The sequence below is a fragment of the Kryptolebias marmoratus genome, linkage group LG1 (genome assembly GCF_001649575.2).
Source record: "Kryptolebias marmoratus isolate JLee-2015 linkage group LG1, ASM164957v2, whole genome shotgun sequence".
NCBI lineage: Eukaryota > Metazoa > Chordata > Actinopteri > Cyprinodontiformes > Rivulidae > Kryptolebias > Kryptolebias marmoratus.
In genome coordinates this window covers 6,211,548-6,222,824 of record NC_051430.1, presented here as the reverse complement: position 1 = coordinate 6,222,824, position 11,277 = coordinate 6,211,548, and the positions used below count along the sequence as shown (strand labels likewise).

General features: G+C 36.8%; 1 protein-coding gene across 5 annotated transcripts; it reads right to left on the bottom strand.

Annotated features, from left to right (window-relative positions):
- Positions 1 to 3,874: 3,874 nt before the first annotated feature.
- Positions 3,875 to 7,091, bottom strand: LOC108249427 (ubiquinol-cytochrome-c reductase complex assembly factor 3). 5 transcript variants are annotated; one of them, XR_003038299.2, is made up of 4 exons: positions 6,855 to 6,996; positions 6,439 to 6,520; positions 4,272 to 4,382; positions 4,037 to 4,178 (listed from the first exon to the last, which is right to left on the bottom strand). XR_003038299.2 is itself a non-coding variant. In XM_017438818.3 (2 exons), exons 1-2 carry the CDS (start codon positions 6,966 to 6,968, stop codon positions 4,047 to 4,049), a joined length of 246 nt encoding a protein of 81 aa, XP_017294307.1. In that variant the 5' UTR covers positions 6,969 to 7,091; the 3' UTR covers positions 3,875 to 4,046. The 5 variants fall into 5 exon arrangements, 1 of the variants encoding a protein (XP_017294307.1); XR_001809205.3 differs by lacking the exon at positions 4,272 to 4,382 and having other exon boundaries at positions 4,041 to 4,178; XR_001809206.3 differs by lacking the exon at positions 4,272 to 4,382 and having other exon boundaries at positions 4,041 to 4,178; positions 6,439 to 6,533; positions 6,855 to 6,994.
- Between the last annotated feature and the right edge of the window lie 4,186 nt (positions 7,092 to 11,277).

Sequence of the window (11,277 nt, the reverse complement as noted above, 5' to 3'; positions counted from 1 at the left end):
GTACCTATTTAATATTAATTACAAATAACTCTTAAGAAGTTAAAAGAAGTACTCTGTGAGAGTTAATATTAAAATCTAACACTGAATTAGTGTTAGTAAGTGTTAAATTATTAACTCCAGCAGATTTGATATTTGACACTTTATAAGAGTTAAATTAACACTTTCTGGTGTGGACCCATATAGACACTTTAAAAGTGTTGAAATCAAATCTGACAGTGTTATTCTGGGCCTCCTGGATTTGCTGTGTATATATTGGCTGCAGTCACTACTGATCACAGTCACCACAGCCCCATGTTTGAGCCAGATATGAGTCTGAGACTGAGTGAACGTCAAATCTAAAGTTTGGTAATAATCTTGTACTCTGCACTAGACTATGATTTTGCTTCCATGTCAAGAAAGTTTTTTATTGCTCACAATTCTTTCAGATCAGTGTCTGAGATATTCAGTTGTTTTCTCAGCTGACAAACTACTTCACTTGCTACATCAGACTTTTTTTTTTTTTGCAACCATTTTAATCCTTCACATGGCTTTTACCCAGTGGCGGCTGGTGGAGTTTTCTCCAGGGGGGGCTATAAATCCAAATAGACATATACCAAAGGTTTTGGTATATGTCTATTATACTTAGTATATATACTAAAGTATCACACCAGTGTATTTACATGAATTAAAACAACAAAAGCAACATTATAATGTACATATAAATGCATAAGTGCTTCCTGAACACACCAATACTTACAAAGACGGAGGCCTCTCAAGGCACAAGCCTGTAGGACATATTTAGCGTTTATAAGACCTGTTTTCTCCCTTATTTTTCAAAACTTTACCAGAGAAAATACCTCAAAGGTTGTTTTATGGTGAGAGCACTCACTACGTCATGTATTCTGAACGTACAATGTAACGAAGATCAGATGTCTCACTCCAATTAGAATTCCAAACAAACGTTCTAACAGGTTTCAGCATAAATTTTCTTAAACTAATTATTAACTATGAACACATACATTGTGTATGTAACTTAGTCACGTAATGAACTTATTACTGTCTTTGGCTAAAAGGCAGCACACCCGCAGCTCGACCTTTCAATCAGGCGAATTTTCTGACAGACGGATGTGACGTCAGCCCGTGGCGGGAGTCCCACGCTCCGGCGGCGGGAGGCGGTGAAATGCAAACATAGCTGCATTCAGCTCTGGGCGCAGGAGAGGTGCGCCCTGAACGGTCCTATTTCTTGTATTGAAGAGGAGCTACTGCGCATGTACAACTTTTAACGAGAGTCTATGGACAAAGATTTTTGCACCCCGGGGCGGAAATATGTCACCAATCAGACAACGTCGAAGAACGAAACAACTTTACTTATCATTAACCATAAAATATTTATCTTACACAACTAAAAATATATATACATATATTTCAAAATATTTTTAATGTACTATTTAATTTTTATTTTTATTTTTTACGTCTTATTCAAGGTAATGTGAGTGGTGGGGCGACGCCCTAGCGCCCTCTATTGGCTAGCCGCCACTGCTTTTACCATAAAAGCCAAAAAAAAAAAAATCTTTTGAGGGGTTGTTTTGCTCCTAGTACAGACTGAGCAACTTGACTCCCTAGTTGGATTAGTAGTGGTGCTTACCAAGTTTTCTATTTTTACAGCCTCTGCAGAGGAGATTTTGCTCTCCTGGCTTATTTCTTGCACTTCTATGAAATAAGGACACCCAAGAAAAGAAGCAATGGAATTTCCATCACAATTTGAGTATTTTACAGCTTATCACAATGTGTCCTGTTGTGACCCTCTCCACACAAAAACATTTTGCTGAACTCTACATACTGCAGTAACATGCCTGCACTTCTGACAGTTAAAGCATTTTAAAGGGCCTCTCTCCAAATGTCTTACTGAGTACATCATATACCAAGAGATATTTCTTTCAGAAGTTCTTTATCTTTAAATGTTAGAAGCGCAGGTGTGCTACATCTTCCATTTTGAAGATTTCCCATCCTACAGACAATTGTGATATTCCCTTAAAATTGTTTAACATTTCAGTGTCAGAAAGTTCTATTGACATGTTGTAAATAACCCCTTTAATTTCAGCACTATTTTGGGGAGCAATGTAGTCAGGTCCTTGGCCCATCGAGCTCTTTATGTTAGGGCTTTAGCTACAGCTCTGGAGATTCACAAACAATTAAAAGAGAACCAATTTGACCATTGGTTCTCTTTTAATTGTGCTAGCATCTGACACCACTCCCATCTCATTCTGAATAGCTTTTGACAGTTTCAGTGGGCTCACTCACCCTTTAGTAAAAAAAAAACTTGTAGACTTTACTATCCATAACATTTTATTTTAGCCTTAACCTGTTGACTTTTCATGTCACTATTTTAAGAATTATATATTTTTTTGTCTCTCTGCTCTTCTTAGGGGTTTTATTAGTTTGCTAGTCCTCCTTACCAGCCATAACGTCATTGGTGAACATAGACTAGCCTTGTTGCTATGCCCACCAAATTGTGAACATTAGATCTAGATGAGATCATCAGAGGAACCACTGAACTGGACCTGTACAGGCTGTCGGACAACCACTCAAATGCAATTCTTAAGGGTTCAAAGTTATTATCCCAATCCTAATTATGGTTCAGTCCAGAACAACTGAAATACAAAATTGATGTAAAGATAAGAAAGCAGATCAAATACCAGGATGTTAATTCAAATATTAAATTTTAATGTCTGTCTAATTGCCCAACCTGCTTCCTGGCATCTTCTACCTCCTTATCATAAGCACAACACTTGAGTGTCCTCATGCCCTCCACCCTTCTTCCACATTGGATAAAGAACTTATTTTTGTTAAATAAACTTTATTGAGAATCAGACCCATTGAGATATAATATAATTAAGTTTACGTACATTGCAGGCGAAAGTGGCACAAATTTTGATTTTTTTTTCTGCCCACAGGACCCTCAAGACTCCCTGGGACTTGAAAAGGAGAAGCGAGTAAAGAAAATCTATGTATGTATGTATGATGCTCTCATCTCGTTTTCATCTTTTGATGTCAAACCAAAATGTTTTCAATGGACAGCAAAAGGAAAAGAATTGGCCTCACTGTTCCAATACTTTTAGAGGTTAGTGTACATGAATTACAAATGACTCACTGTAAAATTTCTTTCCAAGTAACAAGTCTGAACGCCTTTCATTCAAGGTCAAATTCAGTCCAAAAAAACTACAACAAACCAGTTTCAGGAACAGAGCAGAAACAGCCTTCTGGGGGAAGCCTGAATGTCCGTCATTAAATTCCTCTGACAGGTCTGCTGCATGACGGGCCTTGTTCCAGCATAACATTTAAAATCATCAGAACTACAAAACACAGAATTAATTAATGCTGACAGTGCATTACAAAAAAAATAATATAAGAAGCTATGAATCTGGACATTTTAAAGACATAAAACTGAGATGATTAATTTAAGACCTTTTATAACTTTTGAGACCATGCAGAAAACCTGTTTTTATAAAATGAAATTATGTAATGAAATCAAAATACAGTTCTATTATCAAAAACTGTCAATGTAAACCTATACAGGATATATTACTTTCCATTCTCTCTGTTTTTATTTAGAGCAACTACTATTTCAGTGAGGAATGTTGAATTTCTGGGTTATGCTGGAATGCACCATGAAGAAGTATCTCCATCTACTTGTTTCGCCATAAAAAGTTTTTTTTATGCAGTTAGAAATGTGGATGGCATTGCTGCGTATTTTATTCGAGTTGATGGCTCGGCTCTAATAGTCACGGTTCGCCAACGATATCCACACTTACCAAAGCAAACACCACCAACAGGGTTTGATCATTTAAATGAACATGTGAAGACAAATATTTAAAAACCTGAAAACCAACCCTGGTTTATACTAATAAAACTGAGACAATCTTCAGTTTATTGTTTTAAGGAGAGTTGCACATTAACCATTAACATCCATGCACCATAAGACAATGTTTGGACAAATTATGGGTCTAGATGTCAGCAAAAGTCAACTACATGCAGACAATGCAAACAGTTGACATAGTAGAATGTGTCTATTTTCCAGGTCGGTCAAATCCTCTTGCAATATTACTATTGGTTGTGGCAGCCTCCTTCAGTACTTGCATCACCATGGCGTTCCTCTGCCTGGACTCTTCCATTCTCTCTGGATTTGATTCAGGTAGATTCTGGTGGGCAGTGCAACAAAAGACACAGGCTATTAAATACTGCAAGAAAATAGTTGATTATTTTTCTTCACAAAAAAATATACAAGAACCTACTTTCCAAGATCTGGCTTGAAGGGTGGGGTGTGAGTGTGAATATCAGCCCTAGATGCAGTCCCCATTAACTGGAACATTGTACATGATAGGTCCAGCATTTATATGACCACTCTGAGAGATCATAAAGATAATCAAACGGTTCAAAACTCATGGAAAGAGATTACTGCTGCAGCCGATAAAAAGGAGTGTTTATAGACTACAGAGAGAAGAAATATTAGTCCTATGATGGGCGAATCACAACTAAAGCAAATAAGTAAAAGAATCAATGAAAGTCAAACTGAATGTTGTAAGTTTAAACATCCTCTCTGTATCACAGCCAGTAACACAACAGCTCTTCCTCCTGAATACGTGCAGCCATATTTGATGTGACAACTATCTGCTCTCTTTTTTACCGTATTTCCACTGGTTCCGTAGCGTACTGCCTCATCGTTTCAGAGAATACTGCTCCGAAGTAAGCGCCAAGTATAAACGCCCCCACCACGCACTGTTTACGGAGCCTTGTGGGACTCTAATGAGCCCTGAGGCCGAACCACCTTCAGCTACCTGGAGTTAGCCCATTGTCAGAGACACAGCAACAAACATGGAACAAGCGGGTTTAACCAAAAACGGTTAGATGAGCTGAAATTCAGCAGGTGGCTTTACAAGACCGAATATGGTAAGCATGTTTTGTACTTCGTGAAAATATTATCCATGTTTACCAGTAAAATGATGCTATTAAATTCAGCATTAGATATGTTTTGTTGTTACATGTAGTGATCCAACATGCAGCCTGTGCCACAAAAAGCACAGTACAGTACAGCATCTCTCTATTTTTCAGAGTTCTCTGTTGTTATTCATTGGCCTTGACGTGAGACGTGTGTTGGTGCCTTGTTTGCACTTTTTAATTTATGTTAATTTAATTTATTTGTAAATGTGACTGAAATTAGGATTCAAATTAGGTGAAAACAAGTATTTATTTTAATTGTATTTTTGTTTAAAAAGGTATTCAAAAGTGCCAATTTGTAAAACAGTAGATGTGTAAATATTTTGCACAAATATCTTACAAAATCCCCTAATAGCCATATTTTTAACTTTCCTGTCAACTTTAATCTTTTTTTTAAACTAAATCACGGTTGGCCGGCAATCAGCTGGCGAACGGCCACCTACCACCGGGCATAGACCTCTTTTCTGGGGGAAACCCTGCACCATTTAGTGATTACTATATAAATCAAATCACACAGATGTAAAGCAGCAGCATTTGGCCAGAAGTAGGTAGGTCTGTGAAGTTTTTTTCAAACAAGTTGATAAAGTGACAGATAATAGTGTCGCTTTATTTGTTTTGTTTTGGCAGTTTCTGTGCTTAAGATGATCATCTAAAATCAGCCTATTGTTTTGAGTACCTCATGTATCAGAGGTGCATCTTCCAACATTGAAAACATATTTATTGCTAAATTGACATTTTGACCAATAAGATTTTCTCGGTGCAGCCGGGGAGTGAAAGGCATCCGGTTTGGTGGCCTGCTCTGCAATTTGCAGATGATGCGGTCCTGCTGGCATCATTGTGCCGTGAACTCCAGCTTTTACTGGAGATCAGTATCACAAAATGTCTATTTCTCTTAGTGGCACAAAAAAATAGTCGATATCTGTAAATGACTGCATGAATGAGTTGCAAACTTACTTCTTTGTGCCTTATGACCAAATAAAATCGAAACATTTCAAACGTGCTGGAGCAGACATGATGTGAAGTGTTTTTGCAGCAAAATACTGCTCTGTTAGTTTAACTTGTTCTTCTTTTGACAGGGGGCACTGATTTTTATCAGAGGGCCTGATCAAATTTGTTTAAGATGGTAGTGGAGGAACATCTTCATACTTACTTATGTGTCTTTGTAATTAAAGATTAATGTGTTTGTGTGACTTCATTCTTCATCAACACAGATTTTACCACCTGTTAAAATATGTGCCCACTTGTTTTCATTATGAACTTGTTGTCATTTAGCGGACCCACATACCTGGGTGCAACTGTATTATATTATTATATATTATAACAAGACTTCCTACGGTATAATAATACATGACATTAACGTGATATCACAAATATGACGGAACAAAACTACTGAGTGTTTTGGTCTTGCTCTCTGGGTGTTTGTGTACTTCATAAAAGTTTCTGATACAATATAGAAACACTGACCGAAAAGCTTCACGGGGAGAATCCGTGGAATTTCATCAGACGCTTCCTGCTTGTTGAAGGGAAGAAAGTCCGATGACCCGTACTGGGAAAAAAAGCTTTTGTTTGATCACAGGAAGTAAATTAGGAAAACCCTTCTGGTCACAAAACAAGTCATTTACAGACGTACAATTTATTTTACCATTTTTGCGCTATTTAAAGAAATAAACATTTTGTAACGCGGTTCCGCCACTCGAGCGCCCCCTCTGGTGGGGGAGCAGATTTATCCGGGGATGCCTACATAACCGTCCTTGTGGAGTTCGTGCGCGCGCAGCTCTCGCGACTTCAAAAACGAAATGAATAAAGTACGACAAAAAAATGAAGCATAGAACCACCACCCCCGTCCCCCTAAAGCCTGACTTGTTTCAACACCGAATCACCTTTAACCGGTGTATTCTCTTCTCTCCTGGAGATAAGACGGCCCACAGAACATAGCCGACCGCCAGTGAAGCGACCGCCGCTGTGGAGTTCAGGACAGTCCGCATCCCGCTCATTGTGACCGTAAAAAGTCCGCAGTTTGTTCCTGAGGGCTGTCAGGGGAGTTCAAAAAACCACATTCTTTATCTTGCTCGTTTCAGCCAGCAGACTTCTTCTTGTGTTACACCGGTTGAAACTTATGTTAATTGTTCTCTACCGCCACCTTCTGCTCCGGAGGAGCACACACAGGATGTAGGACAGCTACTAATGATCTTGATTTAAAAAAAGCTAAAGCAAAACATGTTTTATTAATCTTACTGCTTTTAAATAAGAAAATAAATGGTTCTCTATAAGATTCCGGAGCTCAATCACCATCTGTATCAAAGTGTCTTTCTAAATTTAATCATTTTCTGTTTGTTTTTTTCCACCTTATTCTCGAACCTGATTATTTCAGTACTTGGGACAGTATATTTGTCTATGTTTTAGATTTAAAGTGACTACAGCACTGGAATACAAAGGAAACACTGAAATGGCCACCTACAGAGCTAGGCGAGATTTATGGCCGCCATCTTGCTAGGTGCTACGCTATTTACATTTGGAAGTCTCACATTGTGAACGCCCTGTGCTGCCATAAGCCGTGTCATTAGTCCACAAGCGCTCAAAACAACAACAACCGTATTTTACTTAAATAAACATATATCATGCATAATGTAAAAACGTTAATGTTGCAGTTTTTACAAATATTTTTCACAGTTTAGCAGGACAATAAATAGTCCGTATTTGTGTGTGTGTTGGTTTATTTTGCTTTGCTCTGTTATTGTTGTGGATTCATCTTATTTTTCATGTTGTTCATTGTGTTTCCTTTTTGATCCTTCTGTTTAGTTTGATTAATTTCCCAGTGTCTCTCTGTATTATCAGTCTTTATCTCATTCGCTCAGTCGGTCTTGCTTCTCATCTCTCACCTGTCTCTCATTCACCAATCAGACGGGCTGCATCCACTTGTTTCTTGTCGCCCTCAGTATTTACGCTCCCAGTTCTCATTCACTCATTACTCTTTCATACAGTTTTTTTCCTTACATCTGGTGGCCTCATTTGACCATCAGATGTTGCTGATTTAATAGGTTTGTCACAAACAACAAAACACAATAGTTACACTCAAACAATAAAATTTGATTTTCCTATCTAACTAAAAAACAGTTTTTTGGTGTTGCTTTTTATACATAGGTTTTGAAAGGAACCATATTTTGAGGAATTTTTCCTTAAGATGGGAAATTGAATTTTTTTTTTTTCCCCAAAAAGGATGATAAATGTTTTTATATATATATATATATATATAAAATATATAAAATATATAAAATTTAGTAAAAAAATATATATATATATATATATATATATATATATATATATATATATATATATATAATCTGCTTGTTCTTCTGGCTAAATTTTATATTCATAAATGTAAATTTGTAAATAAAACACCATACTTTCATAATTTTCTTAAGGATGTGGAACAATACATAAAATCAATATCATACTCCACCAATAAAAACGCTCTCAAAACAGTTTATATGTGTAAATCTTTGCACATATTTGTTTAATTAACAGCCTTGGCTCTTTGTTCATGTAAGTGTTGTATTCTTAAGTATATCTCATTCATTCGGTTGCTGTATACTTACATTTTCTTCAAAAAAGTTTATTTAAAAAAAAGTCTCAAAGGTAGTAAGAACAGGCAAGCTCATTTGTGCGCTGTGTTGACCTATCCTTCCGCAGCTGGCGATTTGTGCACGCACATTTGCTGATTTGTATTTGTGGTGGATTATTACTTGTGCAGTTTGAATAGTGTAAATTTGAGAAACTGTTTATACTTTTGTGAATGTTAAGGTATGCATTTATGTACTGTGTCATACACATTTGAGAATTATGTTGTACACTGACTTGAGGCCGAGAAAGAGTGCAGACCCACTAGGTGTTTTTTTCTCCAACATTGACAGACACAAAAACCCTGCTGTGAAGGTCATCATGGATCTCAGCAGCTCTCTCAAAAGGCAGCCTTTTATAATCCACTACCCCCTCTATTAACAAACCTACCATGAACAGGGTAAACAAAAAATATGAATAAACTAACAATCTACAATAAATAACCAAAATATCCAAACACTTTATTTAACAATAAAAAGTAACCTCGTCTATTACCAAGCACATTTCTGAAAACATTCCTATAAATATAAATAGTCAACATTAAACATCTAAAGTGCAATGTTCACTCCCCAAACCCCCTTTCAATCCATGATGATTTCTTCTGGAACCTTTAAAAGGTGCTCAGGCCCCTGGGGAATCTTTTAGCCTGAACAGCCTGCAGAGAGAAAGAGAGGTAAGCCACTTTTGCACTATCACAATACACTCATATATTTCACCCTATTTCAGAAATAAGTTAAACTAATACTTATGTTTCATCAATTTGTTTTAACAGGACATAGTGATGGGCAAATGAAGCCTCATGAAGCAATGAAGCTTTCCAACACTTTGCTTTGCAAAAAGATTCTTACTCGATGCTTCATCAGTCACTAGTGACATCTGCTGGTAAAACTGTAACAGCTTTGTCACTCAGTTGGATCATACTTTCAAAAATTTGTAAATGCAATATTGTCATAAAGTTTTCATCAAACTCATGTTTACTACCAGGAGAATCAATTTAATCATATTTAATTGTCATGTTTCAATTACTAAAATTATTTGTAGCCAATCTAATCCTTGACCATCAGTGGTTGTTGGGTTTTCTTTTATGTCATGGACATATTTGACAATGAAGATATGTTGTACTTTAGTGTATTGGGAATTGAGTGATTGTTGGGGCAGACTCTGAATACTTTGAGCTTGAAACTTGCTTCCTGAAAAACAATTTGTTTAAAATCATCTCTTCCTGGGAGCTCTAGTTCTGGTTTTTAATATTACAAATATGTATATCCCAGATATGAGAGGTTTTTCTCTTTTTTGACGGCTCCATTTCAACCACTGCTGATAAAAACTGCTCTGCTGACGCGCTACCACCTACTACAACCCACGAAGCAACAGGGTTCATAGCGCTTTTATTTTGAAAAACGATACGCAAAATGAAGCAATAACGTGGCAGATGTAATGCGAGGCCTCGTTTGTTGCTGATCACGTGATTTTGCTCAACATGACACAAGCTCCGAAGCAGGGCTTCATCGGACACGCCCCCTTTTTACTCGGTACACGCCTCGAAGCCTGGCTTCAGTTGTCCCATCACTTAACAGGACATATCAGTACCAGCTGAAAAACTGCCCAAGAAGACCTACAAACAAATAAAGATTTCAATCTGTTTCTCTTTATTCTTCAATTATTCAAACCATAGCATTTTAAGTGGAACATAATAAGTAATGAAATCCTTCATTACACTGCAAATGGCTAAAACAAAACAAATCACTGAATTCAATTCCAAGTGTCTGACTTCCAATTTCTTTGAGGACATTGTTGCAAGAAACTTTTTTTGTAATATTTTCTTAGCCTAATAAGTGTGCAAACATTAAATTTTGCATTTCGAAAGAAAGTAATAGGAAAGAGTTGTTTGAACATGTCTACGGAGTATATGTTCAGCTTTGGTCAAAAATTGTTTCTGGGTATTTTGGTGCAGATTTGATGAAATTTGAAGTTACGGGAATATTACCAAGGTGAAAGTTTGTTCAGATTCCAAGATCACACCCTTTTGTAAAAAGCCACAGTTTCTTTCTTTCTTTCTTCTTTTTTTAAAATAATGTCAATTTGTTATCTTTTATCTGTAGTTTGAAGCTGTTATCTTCAATAATTGTCTGTTGCTTGTTTACATATTTTTCCATCTCGTCATGTTTCTGAAATAGGATTTAAAGTTATAAAATAATTTTTCAATGGAATGATTCAGTTAGTTTGGTGCCTCTTCATCAAGTTTTACTTCCTCTAAATGTCAGGATTTGCATGTACCGGTCTCCCTCTTCCCTTTCTGTGTTGCAGGTTTCCCACGAGCAGATCACTGACAGCAACAATGGGGAAACAGTAGAGTGCTGTTTGTGCTGCTCACCCTTTTGAACGTGCAGCAACAACCCAACCTCACTGTCAGTCAGTGGCGTCACTAGGCCTGTTTTATGTTTTCAAGCCCCCCTAAATAAATTTGGTGTCAAAAAAACATTTTTTTTACCCAAAATTTAATATAATGTGGCCAGAATATGATTTTAAATAAATAACCATATATTGTTTCATTATTAACTCAAATATATGATCATAAATCTGTCAGTTTTCTTTTTCTTTACAGCGTGAGGTAGAGATCCTCTTTGGTGCGTCGTTATCAAATCCATTCCACTTGTTCACATAGAGTACTCCCTCACCACATGA

Coding starts and splice junctions, on each gene's coding strand:
- LOC108249427 (XM_017438818.3), bottom strand. CDS start 6,968: ATGAGCGGGATGCGGACTGTCCTGAACTCCACAGCGGCGGTCGCTTCA. Junction 4,179..6,854: donor AGAGAATACACCGGTTAAAG/GTGATTCGGTGT, acceptor ACTGCCCACCAG/AATCTACCTGAATCAAATCC.